The following is a 23,160-nucleotide window of genomic DNA, read 5'->3' on the forward strand; positions in this document are numbered from 1 at the left end:
TTATTCAGGCCCCCACCTACCAAGACTGAGGCACACATTATTTCTTCACATGAACATTAAAACTTAAAATTGTGGCTGGGGAAAAAAAGAGGAGCCTATCACAAAGAATTGCCAAGCTCCTGACTGCAAATACATTTGCATAGTAACAGACAGTACTTGGAATGCACAATGGGGTCACTCCCTGCTCCAATTTAATCCACAATGGACTTTTGATTACCAGACTTTGAAGCATTCCAGGTTAACTGCTAAGATGGCTGAATACACAAACAGACATGGTCAGACCAGTTTAGTCACATGACTGACTGTTGGAGTTTTTTGAATTTGAACTTGCCACAGAGTTAAAACTCAGAAAGCTTTTTGCTCCTGGACTGAGAACATCTCTGTCCTGTCTGCTCCCATCTCTTTCTCATGGAACTGAAGACCCATTGAAGACATGTGAACTCAAAGAGAGAATAGTCTCCTATGTGAACAAGGTTTAAGAGGAATACTGGGCCCCGACAAAAAGTAAGGGCTGTCTACAATCAAAGACTCTATGGATGAGCTGGAAACACAGAAACAGTAAAAAGCAACCCCCTTCAGAGACTGCCTCAAACCTCTCTATTTTTCTTCTGCTCTTTTCTGTCCCTTTTGTATGTGTGTATCACGTATGCATGCTAGCGTGCGCGTATCGTATGTCCGTTGACGTTAACCGAATTAGAGTTTAGGTAAGTTTAATAAATTTCACGTTTTCTTCTTTAAACCTAAGGAAGCCTGTTTATGCTCATTTCTTTGCCTTATAATTTGAAAGTGGTGAACAAGGATTCACCAAGGGGGAGCTCAAACACAGTGTGTTTAAAATTAAACCTTGATCCAATAAGACCAGGTGAAGATAATAAAAGACCCCTAGACATCTTTCTCACCTGGTCGTAACAGAAATTTTGGTGCTGGTGTCTGGAATTTTACCCACAGACAAACGAGAAAAATTGGAAGTGGGAAGCCAAATCGTTCCCAATCGAAAAGAGCAAATTTCAAGACAGGTTTCCTTGTGGTTGTGCATGTTTGCAAACTAACATGTCTGCAACTAAAGCTAGCAGTTCTTCAAGCCAGGGTAAAGTAACTTGGGATATGTTAAAAGCACTGTCTAAGGAGGAGCTGAGAAAAAAGGCTGATCAGTGTGGAATCACTGTACATGGCAAAGCTAGGAAGTCTGAACTTCTAAAGCTAATGGCCCACCATTTTTCCCTTGAACCCGAAGAAGCAGAAACAGGGTTGGATATAGATTCCGACAGGGTATTGTTAGCAAAGATACCATTGTAGCAGAGGAAACTTGAATTAGAAGAAAGAGAAAAAGAGAGAGGCAGGAGAGGGAGAAAGAGAGAGCCTTCCAAAAGGAACGTGAAGAAAATGAAAGGCAGGAGAAGTAATGAGAGAGAGAGAGAGAGAGAGAATATTCCGGGAAGAATGTGAAGAAAGAAAGTTGATGCGGCTTGAGTTAACTAGGGGGCAACAGAGTAACCCTAATGAAAGCATGGCCAATATGAAGGAATAGAATTCAGGGCTGGATATAAGATTGCTAAAACTCACTCAATTAATTCCAAAATTCAATGAGGAAGATGTGGAAACATTTTTCGTGTCTTTTGAGAAACTGGCAAGGCAGCTAAAATAGCCAGCTGAGACCTGGCCTCTCTTATTGCAAAGCAAACTAACTGGAAAAGCCCATGATGTTTATTCCTTGTTGCCAGATGAGAGTTCATCAAATTATGAACTGACCAAAAATTCTATCCTTGGGGCAAGTGAATTAGTACCCGAAGTCTCTCACCAAAGGTTTAGAACCCTCCTGAAAAAAGCCAATCAAACTTATCTGCAGTTTGAAAGAAAGAAGCAGCTGGCTTTTGAGCAGCTGAGGGCTCTTAAAATACAGCTCAGTTGTGAGACTCTCAGAGGAGTAATTCTGTTCGAGGAATTTAAAAACTCTCTCCTATTCTCAATAAAGATCCATGTAGAGGAGCAGCAGGTCAGAGAGCCCGGCAAGTGGCTGTTCTAACCAATGAGTTTGCTTTAACTTATAAGTCAGTTTCCCAGGGGAGAACCGTTCCTAATCACCCCCACAAATCCGAAGAGGACAAAGGGTGCAAAGGGGATAGGAGCCCAGGCAGTCCTGGGAGAGAAAGGAAAACAGGAGATAAAGGAGGCCCTCCTTCAGCCAAAAAGGAAGGTGCTGTGAGCAAGAGTGAGACCCGGAGGCCTGTGTGCTTCCATTGCAGGACATTTAAAAGCTGACTGCTGGAAACTAAAGGAGAAACTGGTAGGGTTAATCAGGGCACACCCGCTCAGTGAAGACAGGGACCTGATGCAAAGCACAGCAGAACAAGCTGTGGCTTTAACTGCAGTAAGAGTGCAACCCAGGAAGATTACTATGGCCAGTGCAGGAACATTTAATAGGATTTCTGAAGGTTATCAGGGTTTTGTGTCTGAAGGGAAAGTAGCCCCATACCTCTCGAGTGGGGCAAGCAAGACCATAGTGATTCTCAGGGACACGGGCCACCTGATCCCTTTTACTGGAAAAAGGCCTGACCTTTATCCCAAAGAGTGCAGTGAACACCAAAATGATGGTGAATGGTATTGGAGGGCAGTGTATGCCTGTACTTGTACATCGGGTGTACCTGGAGTGCAACCTAGTTTCAGGACCGGTGACCATAAGGATTGTCCCTAGTTTGCCTGTGGATGGGGTTGACCTACTCCTAGATAATGATCTGGCGGGGGTGAAGGTGGTAGCCCCCCCAGTAGTGAAAGAAAGACCACAGGAGGTCAGAGAGACAGGGCATTGGCAGGACACGGTCTCCTGCAGAGTCCCTGACTGTATAGTGGGTCAGGCCATGATCAAACCAGCTCCCTCAGAGGACACTGCATTGGCACCGCAGGCAGATGACCATGAGGTTTGCCTGTCCGAGACTTTCTTTGGAAAGTTAGGAGACCCAGGGAATGAATTAACTGGATTTTCCCTAGATGAGGCTCAGTGAGCCGACCCAGTATTGCGGGGGTTAGCACTGGCTGCCCAGTCTGAAAGTGAAGCAGTGGGAGTCCCTGATTGCTACTATTTAATGAATGAGGTACTGATGAGGAAATGGAGTTCTCCTCACATACCTGAGGGCAAGGGATGGACAGTAGTTCACCAGTTTTAGTGGTGCCACAGAGGTACTGGGAGAAATATTAAGAAAGGCCCACAAGACTACAGTGGCTGTATATGCCAGTATATGAAAGACCAAAGCCTGCATAAGACAGCAGTTTTGACTGGCCAAAACTCCACAAAAATGTGGTGATGTATTGCAGGAGTTGCCACATGTGCCAAGTTGAGGGGAAACCCCAACCTACAGTGAAACCAGCATCCCTAAGTCCTGTACCGGTGTTAGGAGGACCCTCCAGCTGAGGACTGGTGAATTGTAAGGGGACAGGCAGGCAGACAGCTGGCTAAAGTTTAGGAAGAGAAGGGGAAAAAGAAGGTTAAAGGAAGTCCGGGAGGATTCCCGGACGAAAACCCCTATTGACTGTCAGCCAACCCCGAAAGATGTGAAATCTTAGACCCTACATCCTCCTACATAAATGCAGACTCTAGAAGCACCCAACCAGAGTTTCTAACAGTGTTTACAGGAACCTGCAAAGACAAAGAGAAACCATGACCTAGTCGAAGTGACACAGGAGAGTGCAGTCACATCTGCACACATACCTGCAGTTGGAGTGTGCCAGGGAACAAAGGGAGATTAACAAAGAATCCTCCCCCACAGTTAGAGGAAAAGGGAACCACCCATCCCCGAAGTCAAAAGTCTTTGCATGACTCAGAGAGTTCAGGATAGACCCACCCACGACAAATCCTCCTGAGGAAAAAAAGGGGAAATTAAAGCAGCACTGGCAACCAGAAAAGACCATTTTAATAAGCTTTAATATTGGTGAATGAATGGAAATGAATGGGAGAAATGCATGGATTTTCTTTCTGTATCTTATATTTCTCTCAAATCTAGGAATGAAATGCATCTTTTTTTTTCAAATCACATTTCATTCCCCTGGGCGTGGATGTGCCATACAGACCCCCACCTGCCAAGACTGAGGCACACATTATTTCACCTCATGAACATTAAAACTTAAAATTGTGGCTGGGAAGAAAAGAGGGCCTATCACAAAGAATTGCCAAGCTCCTGACTGGAAAGACATTTGCATAGTAACAGATAGTACTTGGAACAGACAAAGGGGCCACTCACTGCTCCAATTTAATCCACAATGAACTTTTGATTACTAGATGTTGAAGCATTCCAGGTTAACTGCTAAGATGGCCGAATACTGGTCAGACCAGTTTAGTCACATGACTAACTGACTGTTGGGGTTTTTTCAATTTGAACTTGCCACAGAGTTAAAATTCAGAAAGCTCTTTGCTCCAGGACTGAGAACATCTCTCTCCTATCTGTTCCCATCTCTTTCTCACAGAACTAAAGACCCATTGAAGACATGTGAACTCAAAGAGAGAATAGTCTCCTACGTGAACAAGATTTAAGAATACTGGGCCCCAACAAAAAGTAAGAGCTGTCTACAATCAAAGACTCTATGGATGAGCTGGAAACACAGAAACAGTAAAAAGCAACCCCCTTCAGAGACTGCCTCAAACCTCTCTACTTTATTTTTCTTCTTCCCTTTTCTGTCCCTATTTGCATGTGTGTATCACGTGTGTATGCTAGCGTGGTCATATCGTATATCCGTTGAGAGTTTAAGTAAGTTTAATAAATTTCACGTTTTCTTCTTTAAACCTAAGAAAGCCTGTTTATGCTCATTTCTTTGCCTTATAATTGGAAAGTGGTGAACAAGGATTCACCAAGGGGGAGCTCAAACACAGTGTGTTTAAAATTAAACCCTGCTACAATAATACCAGGTGAAGACCACAAGCCACCTTTCTCACCTGGTCGTAACAACTTGTAAAGTTCATAATCTCGATACCTATGTAAATAATTTTGATATCTAATTTCATACGTTTGCACTTTAGCATACAACGCTTATCCTGGGAAAGAAAGGGGATGTTGTGTGATTGCCTTTAAGAATAGTGTACCTTTAAGATCTTAGTATGCTAACGAGCTAAGTGCCAGGATGTAGTCACGTGACTACATGCCAGTCTCACTTTGTAACTATAACACCAGGAGGCAAGACCTGCAAATAGATAGCTCTGTACTGTATATAGGTGTTAGCTGTTTAATAAACCTGTTTGAGATCTTCAACTACCTGATCTCCACTTATCTCATTTGTGCTGCATCAGGCAACATCAAAAAGCTTCTCATCGCTAGTGCTTGCCTTGCCAGATACGGCCCCATTGGTGAATGAATTTGAAAAAGTTTCATATGTTCTAAAACAGTGCCAAAGCCCCCTCCCTCCACTGTGCCTGGATTATGCTTTCATATGCTCTTTGCCTTTAGAAAACCATAGAAAATGTACAGCACAGAAACAGATTATTCACCCCATTGTGTCTGTGCCAAATTACACAAGATTTCACTTTTAAGTCTTTTGTTATAAACAACTAAACTAATAGAAATCACCAATTAACTAAATAGCACTTTGTAAATAGTTGATACCCCAAATTACAATGAAAGGTTTTTTTTTAACTTATTCAACACTTGAATATCTCACACCACACTTATAAGTGATACAATCCTTTTTGATGACAAAATCCTTTGCAGTTATGGGGCCAGGAAGGTGGCTGCTGCTTTGCTGGATAACAATTACAACTCAAGGGTCTTCAAAGTTGTTTGTTAGGTGCCCTGTATTAGCAGCAGCCTCAAGGATTTCAGTGAACCACATTTTGACATCTTCCTGTTTGCTCTCTATCTTGTACTCCATGTTGCTCAGCCAGTTATAAGCAGGGTTCATTAGATATTTTATTCATCGGGTTTTCTTCTTGATCCTCCTGAAGGCATCAAATCCTTTGCAGGGACATGAATCCACTGGTGGTAGGTGGCCTCCACTACTTTGCCAACTGACCGTTATTCAGTTTGAGCCTTGACAGTGACTGTTGGCTATTCATTTGTAGTTTATCTAAGTGATGGTGATAGCTTTGTCGTCAATCTCTTTTCCTTTTCAGCTATTCAGTATGGTTTCACCACAATATTTGTCGCAGCATTCCCATTGGCTCCATTACTTGCACTTGTGAATAATCTATTTGAAATTCGATTGGATGCCAAAAAGATGCTTTGGCTTCTCAAGCGCCCGATACCACGAAAAGCAAAAGATATTGGTAAGACTTTGACAAATGCTGTTTGTTTTGTTATGTGGTACTGAGGAAAATTTATTTATATGTATCCTTGCCAAAGTATAGTTTGATCTCTATTAGACCAGAACATAGAATGTTTTAAGATACTGCCTGACAAATTATTAGTGCACAGTGCAATCGATAGTTGGTTTGACCTGTGCCATGGCCCAGTTGTGGGTTCCTAACTCCATAGTTCTTGACACTGTTACGACCAAGGCAGGAGTAATGTACTGTTAATTCAGTCCCACTATTCCACAGGTCATAGCATATCAAATAAAGGTCCCCACCTCCCGAAGAATAGCCAAATTAAACACTATTTTCCCCCAGAATAAAGTACACCAAACCAAGTTTCATTAAACAACAACAAACATTAACTATTTATTAGAAAATAAATAATAGGTCTTAACTACTAACAAGATAAATCTATATGTGAAAAACCCCTTATTTCCTTAACCTTCATGCACACACATATACATAAAAAATAAACCAGTTAACACGTTTATCACGTTCTGGTAGGATTTTTTCAGTACGGTGTGGCATTCCAGAATTGAATAGTCGGATGCCACTCGAAGTCTCCCTAGGTGAGGTTGATGAACAGTCTGTGATGGGTAGGCTTTCAAGGCAATTTGTCTGCAGGTGTCACACAGGTCTTTCAGCAGGGGTGCAGCAATCGGTCTGCTTGTGTTTTTAAAAACAGCAGTCTAGCAGTAGAAGTTTTCTTGAGATTTCAGAATCTCCCAAAATACAGAAGGCAGCAGGAACTACTCTGGATGCAGGAATTCTTCGGAGACTGGAGGCAATAGGAATTTGCCACCTTTCAAATGCAAGATTTCTTTTTAAGAGATGCAAGTCTCCTTTACAAAGAGAGGTAACACTTTTCTGGGTCTTTCTCCCTTGCTCTAGGCAGGTCAAAGTAAGAATTCAAATGCCTGCCCTTTGTCCAACTATTTAAAGGTTCCAAGGTGAAAAAAACCTTCCTGAACATGGTCACATGTCCAGACACAGTGTCTCTTGTCCTTCAAAAAAACTGCTCTGAAGAAAGGTCAAACCCCTGTAGGTTCCTTGAAACTGCTGGCCTTCCTGTCCTTGTACAAGTTCAACTTCCTTTCAAAGCACCCATAAAGTTTAACTCTTGTTATGAACTTCCTTTCAAAACATTGCAGGAATTCCAACTATTTACAGGTGTCTTCCCCGGAGCAAAAATCCTTTTCTCAGCTTTTAAGACACAGGATTCTAAATTTTCTTTTCAAAAACAAAATACTTGTAACAACACATAATACCAGATTTATCTCTTTAGCATTGGGCCTTAAACATGGCCTGGTTGGAACACATAGAAGAAAAATGGATGGAGAGGATCGCGCATTTGTAATGCAGTTAGTCAGATTTTCTATCTATTTAAATTAATAAATAGGAAGTCAGACATGGTTTATGACAGGCAATGCAATCCTCTCTGACTGATTTTGTTCTATGCACTCCATCCGGGCAATGCTTTACACCTAAGCACTAATTGGAAATATACCCTATATTCTCTAGTCAGTTGAAACTTCCCTAGCCTTGTGCTCTGGCAGGCATTTGAGGTATCATGGCCCAGGTGTGAGTGCTCTGCTGCTGTAATATAAGCAGGAGTTATCTGGTCCAAAGGCAAGTCTGTCATTCAAGCGTTTACTTTGGCTTGGTCCAGGTAAGTTCCTAGTCTTAAGTGCCAAATTCTCTGTCTGTCTAGGTCTAAGTCACTAATTCAAAGGGCCAATTTTAACTCTACCTGTCTAGCAGAAACCAAGTGGACAGATAGCTAATATCAGTCAGGGGACTTACCCACTGATCTTCCACTCAAACTCCATTGTTTAAGGAGCTCCTTTTAGCAGGCAGCCAGGACACCTAGCCAAAGTTCTTCTTTAAACATGCAGGTCAGGATCTGGTAATCTTGTGGCATCCCTGCTAAGTGAAGATAGTTCAAAGAAGATCCAGGGCCAGAACAGGTCAAAACAGGTACATATTTTTAACTTTTGTTGTTAGGACCAGGACTCCGGGCCGTACATGAAAAATTTAGGCCTGGTCTAAGCCTGGCTTCCACGACTCTTCACTGCATGTGAACTGCCCAGAATCTCCTTCCTGTGGCCTACCTGAGGGTCGGAATACACTCCTTTGCCGTATTGCTTCATCACATGTGGCCTTATGCTGTCCAAATTCCACTCCTGCCTACTGGCCAGCTGTCTATTTCAGGCAGGCAGCTGGTAACTGACAGGCAGGATTTAAAATCACCATGGCCTCATACTACCAAGGCCAGGAGAGGTTGGGTGCTTGCCTCGCCTCCCTTGTCACCCCACCACCACCCACACCCTCCCCCCACCACAGGCCATCTGATTCCTGCTCTGGGCTAAAATCAAGGTTCAAGTATGAGTTCCCTAGTTCCCTAGTTCCCTAGTGAGTCCCTAGTCCAAGAAAGTGCTCCATGACCTGAGTTCTGAAGCTTCGCCTCATAGTTCAAGAGTAGGTTTGCTGGCCTCATGTTCCAGGAGACTTCTCTGGCCTTGTGACACGGGAGCAATTTCCATGATGCCATGGCTAAGAGAGAAGTTCTTTGATATTGTGAGCTGGAAATGGATTCTTTGTCCTTGTGCTTTGCTGGGAAGTTCCTGGCCCTGTGGCCTGAGTTGGAACAGGAGTAGGCAATTTATCCTCTCGATACTGCTTCACCATTCAGTGAGATCGTCATTGATCTGTGACCTAACTCATGTTTGCCCCATATCCATAATATCTTCGGCTAACAAAAATCTATCAATCTCAGTTTTAAATTTAACAATTAATCTAGCATTAATTGCCATTTGCAAAAGAAAGTTCCAAATTTAAACCCTTTGCATGAAGAAGTATTTCCTGATTTCATTCCTGAAAGGTCTGGCTCTAATTATTCTGTTATGGCCCCTTGTCCTAGACTTCCCAACCGCCAGAAATAGTTTCCCGCAATCTATCCTATCAGTTCCCGTTAATATCTTGAAAACTTCAAACAGATCACCCCCTAACTATCTAAATTCCAGGAAATACAATCCTGGCTAGTGTAATCTCTCCTTGAAATATAACCCTTGGAGTCCAGATATCATTCTGGTAAATCTACGCTGCATTAGCTCCGAGGCCAGAATATCCTTTTTTTTAAAAAATTCATTCATGGCATGTGGGCGTCGCTGGCCAGGCCAGCATTTATTGCCCATCCCTAACTGCCCTTGAGAAGGTAGTGGTGAGCTGCCTTCTTGAACCGCTGCAATCCATGTGGGGTAGGTACACCCACAGTGCTGTTAGGAAGGGAGTTCCAGGATTTTGACCCAGCGACGGTGAAGGAATGGCGATAAAGTTCCAAGTCAGGATGGTGTGTGACTTGGAGGGGAACTTGCAGGTGGTGGCATTCCCATGCATTTGCTGCCCTTGTCCTTCTAGTTGGTAAAGGTTGCAGGTTTGGAAGGTGCTGTCTAAGGAGCCTTGGTGCATTGCTGCAGTGCATCTTGTAGATGGTACACACTGCTGCCACTGTGCGTCGGTGGTGGAGGGAATGAATATTTGTAGATGGGGTGCCAATCAAGTGGGCTGCTTTGTCCTGGGTGGTGTCGAGCTTCTTGAGTGTTGTTGGAGCTGCACCCATCCAGGCAAGTGGAGAGTATTCCATCACACTCCTGACTTGTGCCTTGTAGATGGTGGGCAGGCTTTGGGGAGTCAGGATTCCTAGCCTCTGACCTGCTCTTATAGCCACAGTATTTATATGGCTACTCCAGTTCAGTTTCTGGTCAATGGTAGCCCCTAGGATGTTGATAGTGGGAGATTCAACAATGGTAATGCCATTGAATATCAAGGGGAGATGGTTAGATTCTCTCTTGTTGGAGATGGTCATTGCCTGGCACTGTGTGGCACGAATGTTACTTGCCACTTATCAGCCAAGCCTGGATATTGTTCAAGTTTTGCTGTATTTCTACACGGACTGCTTCAGTATCTGAGGAGTCACGAAAGGTGCTGAACATTGTGCAATCATCAGCGAACATCCCCACTTCTGACCTTACGATCGAAGGAAGGTCATTGATGAAGCAGCTGAAGATGGTTGGCCGAGGACCCTACCCTGAGGAACTCCTGCAGTGATGTCCTGGAACTCAAATGATTGACCTCCAACAACCACAACCATCTTCCTTTGCACTAGGTATGACTCCAGCCAGTGGAGTGTTTGCCCCCTGATTCCCATTGACCTCAGTTTTGCTTGGGCTCCTTGATGCCATATTCGGTCAAATGCTGCCTTGATGTCAAGGGCAGTCACTCTCACTCTCAAAGAGTTCAGCTCTTTTGTCCATGTTTGAACCCAGGCTGTAATGAGGTCAGGAGCTGAGTGGCCCTGGTGGAACCCACACTGAGCAGGTTATTGCTAAGCAAGTGCTGCTTGATGGCACTGTTGATTACACCTTCCATCACTTTACTTATGATTGAGAGCAGGCTGATGGGGCGGTAATTGGCCGGGTTGGAATTGTCCTGCTTTTTGTATACAGGACATACCTGGGCAATTTTCCACATTTGCCAGTGTTGTAGCAGTACTGGAACAGCTTGGCTAGGGGCACAGCAAGTTCTGGAGCACATGTCTTCAGTACTATTGCCGGAATATTGTCAGGGCCCATAGCCTTTGCAGTATCCAGTACCTTTAGTCATTTCTTGATATCACACGGAATGAATCGAATTGGCTGAAGTATGGCATCTGTAATGCTGGGGACTTCAGGAGGAGGCCAAGATGGATCATCAACTCGGCACTTCTGGCTGAAGATTGTTGCAAATGCTTCAGCCTTATCTTTCACACTGATGTGCTGGGCTCACCCATCATTGAGGATGGGGATATTAGTGGAGCTACTTCCTCCAGTTAGTTGTTTAATTGTCCACCACCATTCACGACTGGATGTGGCAGGACTACAGAGCTTTGATCTGATCCGTTGGTTTTGGGATCGCTTAGCTCTGTCTATTTCAGGCTGCTTATGCAGGTTGGCATGCAGATAGTCCTGTGCTGTAGCTTCATCAAGTTGACACCTCATTTTGAGGTATGCCTGGTGCTGCTCCTGGCATGCTCTCCTGCGCTCTTCATTGAATCAGGGTTGGTCTCCCGGCTTGATGGTAATGGTAGCGTGGGGGATATGCCGGGCCATGAGGTTACGGATTGTAGTTGAGTAAAATTCTGCTGCTGCTGATGGCCCACAGCGCCTCATGGATGCCCAGTTTTGCATTGCTCGATCTGTTCGAAATCTATACCATTTAGCATGGTGGTAGTGCCACACAACATGAAGGAGGGTATCCTCAATGTGAAGGCGGGACTTCGTCTCCACAAGGACTGTGCGGTGGTCACTCCTAACAATACTGTCATGGACAGCTGCATCTGCGGCTGGCAGATTGGTGAGGACGAGGTCAAGTATGTTTTCCCCTCTTGTTGGTTCCCTCACCACCTGCCGCATACCCAGTCTAGCAGATATGTCCTTTAGGACTCGACCAGCTCGGTCAGTAGTGATGCTACCAAGCCACTCTTGGTGATGGACATTGACGTCCCACACCACAGAGTACATTCTGTGCCCTTGCCACCCTCAGTGCTTCCTCCAAGTGCTGTTCAACATGGAGGAGTACTGACTCATCAGCTGAGGGAGGGCAGTAGATGGTAATCAGCAGGAGGTTACCTTGCCCATGTTTGACCTGATGCCACGAGACATCATGGGGTCCAGTGTTGATGTTGAGGACTCCCAGAGCAACTACTGTATACCATTGTGCCACCATCTCTGCTGGGTCTGTCCTGCCGGTGAGACAGGACATATCCGGGGATGGTAATGGCAGAGTCTGGGACATTGTCTGTCAGGTATGATTCCATGAGTATGACTATGTTGCTTGACTAGTCTGTGGGACAGCTCTCCGAACTTTGGCGCAAGCCCCCAGATGTTAGTAAGGAAAACTTTGCAGGGTCGACAGGGCTGGGTTTGCCTTTGTCGTTTCCAGTGCCTAGGTCGATGCCGGGTGGTCCGTCCAGTTTCATTCCTTTTTATTGACTTCGTAGTGGTTAGATACAACTGAGTGGCTTGCTAGGCCATTTCAGAGGGCATGTAAGAGTCGACCACATTGCTGTGGGTCTGGAGTCACATGTCGGTCAGACCAGGTAAGGACAGCAGATTTCCTTCCCTAAAGGACATTAGTGAACCAGATGGGTTTTTACAACAATCGACAATGGTTTCATGGCCATCATTAGATTAGCTTTTTAAATTCCAGATTTATTAATTGAATTCAAATTCCACCTTCTGCTGTGGTGGGATTTGAACCCATGATCCCAGAGAAATACCCTGGGTCTCTGGATGACTAGTCCAGTGACAATACCACTATGCCACCGCTTCCCCTTGCAAAGGTGCAGTGCCCAGAACTGTTCACAATAATTCAGGTGTGGTCTAACCAGGCCTTTGTATAGTTAAAGCATGGCTTCTATCCCCCTGTATTCTAGTCCTCTAGATATAAAGGCTAGCATTACATCAGTCTTTTTGATTATTTTCTGTACCTGTTCATGACATTTTGATGATCTATGTACTTGACCCTCAAGTCTCTTTGAACTTCCACTGTTTCTAGCTTTTTACCATTTAGAAAGTAGCATGTTCTATCTTTTTAGGTCCAAAGTGGATGACTTCACATTTACCTACATTTAAACCTGTTTGCCACAGTTTTGCCCATTCACTTAATTGATCAATATCTCTTTGTAACATTATGCTTACAGCTACACCTTTACAATGCCATCTACCTCTTTGTCATTGACAAATGTGGATATGTGACTCTCTATCCCATCATCTAATTCATTTATAAACATGGTAAATAGTTGAAGCCCCAACACAGATCCTTGCAGAACACCACCAGTCACATCTTGCCAGTTAGAGTATATATCCATTATTCCTACTCTTGTCTCCTGCTGCTCAACCAATAATTTGCCCTCAATTCCTTGAGCTTCAACTTTAGTTAACAATGTCTTATGAGGGACTTTGTCAAATGCCTTCTGGAAGTTCATATAAATAACATCCATAGATATGCCCCTGTCCATTACTTCAGTAACCACTTCAAAAAATTATATCAGACTCGTAGGCATGAACTATCCTTTACAAATCCATGTTGGCACTTAATCATATACTCTAGTAATTTCCTGACAACAGATATTAGGATTCCTTCTATAATTCCCTGGTTTCTGTCTCTCACCTATCTTAAATAGCAGAGTAGCATGCATAATTTTATAATCTAAAGGAATGATTCCCAAATCAACAGAACTTTCAAAGATTAATGTTCAGGTATCTGCAATGTCCTCACCTACATCCTTTAAACCCTGAGATGGCGCTTGTGGTCCTGAGGATTTGTTGCTTTTTAATGCCATTATTTTATTCATTACTTATAATTTGCTGACAATAATTTGGGTGCCTGACCCTGTTTCAATAATAGTCTGGAATGCTGACCTCTTCCTTTACTGTAAATACCGTTATGACCAGGTGAGAGAGAGGTCTAGGGTTCCCTTTCAGCCTTCATCTGGTCATACTGTAACAGGGTTGAATTTTAAATACACCATGTTTTTAGCTCCCCCTTGGTGAATCCTTGTTGACCGCTTTCTAATTATAAGACAAAGAAACCAGCACAACAGGTTTTCTCAGGTTTAAAGAAGAAAAATGAAATTTATTAAACTTAAACTTAAACTCTAATTTGGTTAATGCCTGAGGATACACGAAGCACCCATGCTAGCATGCATATGTGATACATACATGCAGATAGGGGCAGAAGAGAGCAGAGAAATAAAGTGGAAAGTTTTGAGGCAATATTGAAGAGTTTTTGTTACGGGTCTTTGAGCTCACTGTAGAGTCCTTGATTGTAGTTAGATCTTGCTTCTCATTGGGGCCCAGTATTCTTCTTGAACCTTGTTCACTGCAAGAGACTTTTCGCTCTTGGAGTTCCTGTGTTTTCAGTGGATTTTGGAGTTCTGTAAGAAAGAGATGGGAACTGACAGACAGGAGCTCTTTTTCAGTCCAGGAGCATTCAGCTTTCTGCAGATTCTCAGTTCAAACCTGTACAATTCAGAAAAAAACCCAGACTGCCAAGCAGGTTAGTCATGTGACTAATTGGTTTGACCACGTCTGTTTGTGGATTGTATTGGAGCAGGGAATAGCTCCTTTGTTCCAACACTGTCTGTTAATATGCAAAAATGTCTTTCCAGCCACGGGCCCGGCAACCCCTTGTCACAGGCCTTCTCTTCTTCCCAGCAACAATTTGAAATTTAATGTCAATATGGCAAAATTAATGTGCCTCATTCTTGGCAGGTGAGGGCCTGCATGACACCTCCACACCCAGGAGAATGAAATGCACTTTGAGAAAAGCACATTTCATTAAAAGGATTGAGAGAAAATATATATAAGATACAGAAAAAACCATGCATTTCTCTCATTCATTTCCATTCATTCATAAATCCTCAAGCTTACTAATATTACCTGTCCTTTCTTGTTGTCAGTGTTGCTTTCATTGCCCCCATTTTTTGACATCCCAGTAAACCTATGGTTCTTTGGGGAAGTTTTTGTTCAGCTTGCCCATTGCCATGACTGCCTAGGGTCTTTGTTCTTGTTGAGGTCTGCCAAGGTTGGGGGTGGGGGGGCGGGTGTGGAGTTAGTTTTAATTAGCCCGAAATTGGAATTTTTTCCAAGAGAGTCAGTAATGAGTGGGTCTATCCTGAACTCTCTTTCAGTGCTTTGCTGAGTCATGGATTTTTGACTTCAGGGAATGGGTGGTTTCCTTTTTCTCTGACTGTGGGGGAAGATTCTTTGTTAATCTCCCCTTTGTTTTCTGGGACACTGCTGCCTGCAGGTATGTGTGCAGACTCTACTGCAGTTCCCTGTGGCACTTTGACTCACTAAAGCATCACCCTCCCAGTTTCTCTGTCCCCTAGAGGTCTTTCTTTGTCTCTGCAGGTTCCTGTAAATGCTGTTAGCAACTTTGTTAGCTTCCTGGGTCTCACTCTTACTGCAGTTAAAGCCACAGCTTGCTCTGCTGTACCTTCCATCAGGTTCGCTTCTTCATTGAGGGGTGTGCCCTGATCAGCCCTACCAGTTTTCCATTTAGTTTCCAGCTTTTAAATGCCCTGCATTATTACAATGGAAGCACACAGTTCTCCGGGTCTCACTCTTGCTCACAGCACCTTCCTTTTTGGCTTGAGGAGGGCCCTCTGTCTCTTGCTTTCCTTTCTCTCCCAGGACTGCCTGGGCTTCTATCACCATCCCGCCCTTTGTCCCTTTCGGATTTGTAGGGGTAACTAGGAAAGGTTCTCCCCGGGAAAGCAACTTATAAATGAAAGCAAACTCATCGGCCAGAATGGCCGCTTGCCGGGCTCTCTAGATCCACTGTTCCTCTACATGGGTCTTTATGGAGAGTGGGAGAGAGTGTGTAAATTTCTCTAACAGAATTACTTCTCTGAGATTCTCATAGCTGAGGTGTACTCATCTGGCAACATCTGGCTTTTCCAGTTAGCTTGCTTTCTAGTAATTTTAAACACACCAGGTCTCAGCTGGCCATTTTAGTTGCCTTGCCAGTTTCTCAAAGGACACATCTTCCTCATTGAATTTTGGAATTAACTGAGCTAGTTTTAACAATTCTGTACCCAGCCCTGAATTACGCTCCTCCATATTGGCCATGCTTTCAATGGGGTTACTCTGTTGCTCCCTAGTTAACTCAAACCGCTTCAGCTCTCTTTCTTCACATTCTTTCTGGAATATTCTTTCTCTCTCTCTCTCTCTCTCTCTCTCTTGCTTCCTCACTCTGCTCTCTCTTTTTCCTTCTCCTGTCTTTCATTTTCTTCTCATTCCTTCTGGAAGGCTCTCTCTTTTTCCCTCTCCTGTCTCTTTCTCTCTCTCTCACTTTCCTCAAATTCTAGTTTCCTTTGTTCCAATTGTATCTTTGCTGACAATACCCTGTCAGAGTCTGGTTCCAGCCCTGTTTCTGCTTCAGATTCAAGGGAAAAATGGTTGGCCACTAGCCTTAGGAGTTCAGATTTCCTAGCCTTGCCACACTGCTCAGCCATTTTTCTCAGCTCCTCCATAGACAGTGCTTTTAACTTATCCCAAGTTTCTTCACCCTGGCTTGGAGAGCTACTAGCTTCAGTTGCATACATGTTAATATTCAATTATACACAACCACAAGAAAACCTGTATTTATCTTGCTCTTTTTTGATTGGAAACAATTTGGCTTCCCCCTTCCAATTTCTTTAGTTTGTCTGTGGTCAATCCAGGACAAGCCCCCAAATTTCTGTTACGGCCAGGTGAGAAAGAAGTCTAGGGTTCCCTTTGAGCCGTCACCTGGTCTTACTGTAACAGGGTTTAATTTTAAACACGCCATGTTTTTAGCTCCCCCTTGGCGAATCCTTGCTCACCGCAAATAAACCAGCACAAAAGGTTTTCTCAGGTTTAAAGAAGAAGGATTGAAATTTCTTAAACTTAAGCCCTAATTCATTTAACACCTACGGATACATGACATGCCCACGCTAGCATGCATACGCAATACATACATGCAGATAGGAATAGAAAAGAGCAGAAGAAATAGAGTGGAACAGTTTGAGGCAATATATGAAGAGTTTTTGTTACGGGTCTTCCAGCTCACTGTAGTGTCCTTGATTGCAGGTAGATCTTGCTTTTTGTTGGGGCCCAGTATTCTTCTTAAACCTTGTTCACTGCAGGAGACTTTTCTCTCTTAGGGTTCATGTGTCTTCAGTGGGTTTTGGAGTTCTCTGAGAAAGAGATGGGGAGCAGACAGACAGGATGTCTTCTTCAGTCCAGGAGCAAACAGCTTTCTGCAGACTCTCAGTTCAAAACTGTACAATTCAGAAAAAACTCAGACTGCCAAGCAGATTAGTCATGTGACCAACTGGTTTGACCATGTCTGTTTGTGGATTGTATTGGAGAAGAGGATAGCTCCTTTGTTCCAACATTATCTGCTAATATGTAAAAATGTCTTTCCAGCCAGGGGTCTGGCAAACCCTTGTCACAGGCCTTCTCTTCCTCCCAGCAACAATTTGAAATTTAATATCCATGTGGCAAAATTAATGTGCCTCATTCTTGGCAGGTGGGGGCCTGCATGACAATACCAATGCAAAGTAATTATTCAGCATGTTCATTATTTTCTTATTTTCAATCTCACCATTACCTGTTTTTAAGAGGCCCACGTTGCTCCTGATGCTCTTTTCCCTAATGTAATTGTCAATTTTTTTTTGTGCTGATTTTGATATCTCTTGCAAGTTTATGTTCATACTCACTAGAGCCCAGTTCCTGATTATTTAATAAATCTGTTGGGAAGTCCTTTTATGTCAATATTGGTTGATCAGGATAAACGTTGATCACTGTCATGGTCAAGTAACATCTCAGCAATTTTTTTAAACCATATCCCCAGCATAGACCCTCACCAGTCATGTGTACATATCTGGAATTAAGGCCTGCCTTGATTTGGCTGGAAAGTCCTGGAGATGAGGTCTGAATTCCCAAAATGCATGCCCAAAGGGCACGGCTGCATAGTGCAGCATGATTCATAATATTGTTCCTTCACAGTCCCAGCTCCAACATGAAATGCCACTTTGGCAAGCTGTGTGATACCAATGGAACTATCAATAACAAGCAAAGGAGACAGGAAGAACTAAGGAAGCAAACCTGAAAAAAGAAATACTCAATCACTCTGAGTTTGTACATTGTGGCAATAAGAAAATTATGGGTAACAGATCTCTCTGTGTCTTTGCCCCAGGAATATGGCTGGAGATTCTGGAAGTAATCGGTGTTCTTGCCATTATTGGAAATGCGTTGGTGATCTCCCTCACATCAGATTTCATCCCTCGACAGGTGTACCAGTACAAATATAGTCACTGTGTGGATCAAAGGAGAACCAACCTTACCCTAGAGTGAGTACATCATGTTGATTATAAAGGCACAAAATGTACAGTACAATCTATTAGAGTACATTCATACACAAAGGCATGCAAAATTGTATCTATAGGGGAGAAACAGTGCATGATACAGTGGAAGAAGCTGGAGTGTATTACCTCACTATCTCCCATCCCTGCCCCCTTGTTGAAGCCTCAAAGAGAAGACAGTCCTCTAACCTCTAAACTGCTTGTGGATTTTAGCTGTTTTCACAGCCCAAGCTTTTTCTTAGGATGCAAGTAGATCAGATTTTTCAGAACACAGCCGGACCTACCCTGGCTGCATTCAGGGCAAACCAATGAGGTAAAGAAGGCATCAAACAGGTGTTAGGGTCCTTATTTGCATATGCAAAACTCTTAACACCCATTTTAGATGCAGGCCCTTGTCACCTCTTTTGATACCTATACCGATATGGCAAACGGCACAGTTCCAGCTTAGAATTTGCGAGCGCATCCCATCCACCATACTGGACATTTTGCCGCACATTTTACACCTGTAAAATAGGCACAGCATCATCAGATTTCTAGGCCAGTGACGGCCTCCTCCTTACTGAAGTTGACACATCTGTCAAACATTTCACTTCATTCTTCACTCTAACTTCATGGCAATGATCTCACCAGGTTTCATGTCAACCTGTTCTGTTGCTGCTCTGGCACTTTGTCCTTCTTTGAACACCTCACCTCTATAGCCTTACTATTTCTTCTTTGAAGTTCTTCTCATTTACTGTCCTCCCAAGTCCTCCAAATTTTCATCATTCCCTTCCTTACCCAGCTTCTGCATCAAATGACTCATCATCCTTGGTAATAATCTTCACATAGTGCTTCCTGATTTCTCTGCACTGCTGTCATGGCTTAAGCTTACTTTCCGCTTTGACTATCCCATCCCACTCAAACACAGCCAGACCTTTGATCTTGTTATCTTTAGACACCTGCGCGTCACCTCCAAGGCTTCTTTCCTTGAGAAAGCCACTTGTTCATATCTCTTACCATCTACAATCACATTAATTCCCAGGAAAACACTACACATAACTTCCATTTCCAATATTCATCAAACTCCCAATGTCTTCTCCTCCGCCCTCCACCCCCCCCCCCCAACCCATCTTAACACAGTGCACTATTCCTGCTCAACAACTCCCTCCCCTCTACCATTGCTGCCACCACCCTCTCAAAGTCCTACACTGTCCACCACCCCCAACATGGTCCTTGTATAATTTTCATCTTCTCGCCTTTAAACCTGTGACGCGCAGTTTGGAGTGTGTTTGGCCAAATATTGCAGATCTGGCTCAATCATCTAAAGCATAACGTTCACTCCTTCACCAGGTCCAAATCCTTCTACTATCCAGGATTATCTTGGAAAGTAAGGATAATTTCAGGTTCTGTTTCTCGACAACAGACAGCCTCCTCTAACCCTGTAACTATGCTCTCCCACCTTCACTTGGAACACTGTATCTAAGGAGCTTGTGGATTTTTTTTGTCTTTTAAGATCAAGATCACCATTCAATTGTTTCAGCCATCTCCTTTCCTTCTCCTCCTCAAGGACTCTTCTCAGCTCAACTTTGCCCGTTTCCATATTTGTAGATTCTCCTTCATTTTCCTCACAGCCCTCATCAAGTTCTCTATGAGATCTACCTTCTCATCACATGATTTCTTCTCCTTGGTCCAATGATGCTGACAATAAGCCTCCTGTAAGGCTCTGCCATCACCCTTAGGGATGTATTGTACAGGGCCCCCGACATCAGGCTCCATAGCGGGGGGAGCCAGAAGATCGTTCCAGCAGAGGCCCGCCATGGAGCCCGACGCTGGGAGGGCCAGGCCCGGTCGTACCGTCAGCAGCAAGGTTCCGTGGCAGAACCCCCCGGGCCCACCACGATCTTCAGAGGGGCAGCCAGCACTCCCATGCCTTCACTTCCCCATCTGGTAAAAGCAGGCGTGGCAGTGGTGGGGAATGTAAGAATTTTAGTGTAGGGAGAGGAGAAACGGGGTCATCAGTATAGGGGATGGTGAAAAGGGGTGAACTGTGAACTTTGTACAGTCTTAGGGGAGGTCATATTTGTAAGGTATGTGTTTTGGAGGGAGGAAGGGCAGATACTTAATTTTATTGTTATTGGGGGGTGGGAAAGGAACGTTAGAATTTTATTCGGTACACTGTGGTGGAGTATTTCTTTACAAATTTAAAAATGGCACCAGCGCCTGTGCACAGACAGCTGATGCTATTTCCGGCGTCATAGAGCCTGCCCCCTCCACGTGATTGGGGGGGGGGGGGTGGGCTGACCCAGGTATTTAAATGAGCCACCGCGCGGTAGATCGCGTCGCGCGTGTCGCCATCTTTTTCACCCAGTGCCAGGAGTGGCAGCGGGTACTTAAATTCCAGCCCTAAATCTCTAAAGTGCTGAAACATAGGGGTTAATATTAGCATCCCCACAATGGGTGCATGAAGGTTGGGGTGGGGGGGGGGGGTGGGGTGGGGCAGGTGAGTGGTTAAAAATTTTTATATGCAAAATGCAACCACAACCTGTTGCGTACGAGCCTGCCACTACTGCGTAACGTATCTGTGCCTTGCCATGGAGACATGGGCTACTTCGGTATAATATTTAAATCAGGCTCCCACTTTGGGAAACCGACCAGCAAAATGGAGAGTGGAGCTACTCAATCAAGCAGGCAAGTACGTTTTATAGTAGGTTCGTGAGCCAAGAGGAGTAGGAGTGCTCTCCCAGCCCCTCAAACAAATCTTCTGGTGATCGTGGCCTCTATTCGATACCATCCCGATTTTTGCCTCCCTCCTTACTGATTGCTGGGGTTTGATCACTCCACTCCCTGCGCACAAAGCCTGATCTTTCCCTCAATCCCAATTGCCATGCTGAAGTCCCACCTCCCTCCCTTACCATGCTCTGATCTTTTCTGATTGCCGGGGACTGTTGAGACCTGAAGGCCTCCTAGCGGGCTTGGAGGTGGTCAATTATCTGGGGGCAATCAATGGCCCCTGGAGGCGGCCCCCCAGCGACAATAGATGCCCCACAGCAAGAACCTCCCCCCTCCCCCCACCAGTCACTCTCTCCTCGGGGTCTACCTGACTGGTGTGCCAGTGACCCCAACCTCACTTAACTGCATCCCAGGGTCTCTGACATCTTGTTCACTATAGGTATCTTGCAATACTGGCAGTGGCCACTGTTCCTGGTAGTGCTGCCGGTACTGCAGATCTGCAAGCCCTCTGATTGGCCATCAGTTCTGGAGGCAGGAGCTCATCCCTTAAAGGGATGGCGTCCCTGACAGAGGCAATTAATTGGCTGCCACTGTAAAATTCCAACGGAGGTCTGACAAAGGCCAAGGCGAAGTTCCCCCACCTTCCGGCCGCTGCTGGAACCCCTGTCGCTGGAATAAAATCCTGGCCTTTGTTTGATCCTTTGTTATTTTAGAGGGCCTTTTATTTCCTAAGATAACCTGATATATTGTGCCTGAGTCCATTTTGTCAAATTCAAAATGATCCCAAATCATGGACAGGTTTTATCAATGTTCTATATTATTTCCCCAACTTTTTTTCCTTGGTACACAGCAATTGGCAGCAGCTAGACTGCTTTCCAATAGTTGCTTTTAATGAAAATGTAATTATTCTATTAAACTTCAGGTAGATTTTCTCTGAGCACTTGAAATAACTGCTCATATCAATTTACCTTTATCAATTCCAGTTTCAGAAAAAAAGTGATGCCCAGATTTGATGATTTTACATTAGCGACAGAAGTGCTTGCAGTTAGTTTGGGTAATTTCCATATCTCCCCTTTTTGAGCACTCTGTCTCAGAAGATAACAAATGGGTTAAGGCTAAGTCTTTGAAAGCCAAAGACTTTAGTCAAAATTATCACCATGCCGTGAGATTTGGGACCTGGTTTTCAGGTCCTGCCAGGAGCGTGAACAGAGGCTGGTGGTTGACGAAAATAGGAGCTTGGTTTCCCGTCGCCCTTCTGACTGCCGGTCAGTTTCATCAGGGTGGGGAGAGGCCAGCCATGAGAACCTGCCTGATTCCTAAATGAGTTCAGTTAGGGTAAAGAGCTGAATGAGAGCTCGTGGAGGGCTCTGTTGAGATTTTGATAGGGCGCACGGGCTACATTGGGTCATGGGCAGACCAGGTGCATGGAGGCAGCAACACATTGGGGAGCCAGTCATATCCACCCCAAGGAATTAGGTGGCAGCACAAATAGAAGAACGGCTCAGAGGGTGACTCAGCCAATGGCACACAGATGCCATCAGGTGTGCGCAGGTTGCAGGGAGAGTGTTCTGTACGCACTCGGGCAGTGCAGGGGATCGTGACCTTCCTGGCATCGCAGGGGCAAAAAGGAGGGTGCAAGGCTTCCAGGTACAATTTGAAGACTACCTCAGCACAAAGAAGGCAGCAGCTGGCAATGGGAGCACAACTCTCAGATTTCAAGTCCAGTGGCGACGAAGCGCAACATCCTCTGCAGGAAGTATAGAGTTCTGGGAATGAGGGGGACAAGGGACAGGAAGGCAGCAGAGGCCATACACTCAGAATAGGCTGTATCACCTGGACAGGCCGGAGAACCAGTGCCACAGAAGACTACAACTCTCCAGGAAAATGGTCACAAAGATTTGTGCCCTCGCCATGGAAGACCTCATACCTTGCAGCACTGCTCGCCATGCCCTCCAGTAGCTGTCAAAGTCATTGTGACGTTGAATTTCTTTGCCTCTGGGTCTTTCCAAGGATTCACTGTGGACTTTGATGGCATTTTGCATATGGCTGCATGCCACTGCATCTCTCAGGTTACAGATGCCCTATTTGCAAGAGCTGGACAGCACATTCAATTACAGACAGATAGGGCCTCGCAGGCACAAAGGGCAGTGGGTTTCACCCCCATCATTGATTTCCCCCAGGTGCAGGGCATCATTGATTGCACTCATGTGACCATCAGAGCACCAGTGACTGGCCAGTGAAGTTCATC

General features: G+C 44.6%; 1 protein-coding gene across 1 annotated transcript in view; it reads left to right on the forward strand.

Annotated features, from left to right (window-relative positions):
• The window catches only part of LOC137376904 (anoctamin-9-like), a 346,229-nt gene that overhangs the window by 281,419 nt on the left and 41,650 nt on the right, over positions 1 to 23,160 (forward strand). The window contains exons 21-22 of the mRNA XM_068045861.1: positions 6,092 to 6,244; positions 18,038 to 18,191. Of these exons, the coding sequence (XP_067901962.1) occupies positions 6,092 to 6,244; positions 18,038 to 18,191 (307 nt within the window). The remainder of the gene's footprint in view (positions 1 to 6,091; positions 6,245 to 18,037; positions 18,192 to 23,160) is intronic.

The sequence above is a fragment of the Heterodontus francisci genome, chromosome 14 (assembly GCF_036365525.1).
Source record: "Heterodontus francisci isolate sHetFra1 chromosome 14, sHetFra1.hap1, whole genome shotgun sequence".
Lineage (NCBI taxonomy): Eukaryota > Metazoa > Chordata > Chondrichthyes > Heterodontiformes > Heterodontidae > Heterodontus > Heterodontus francisci.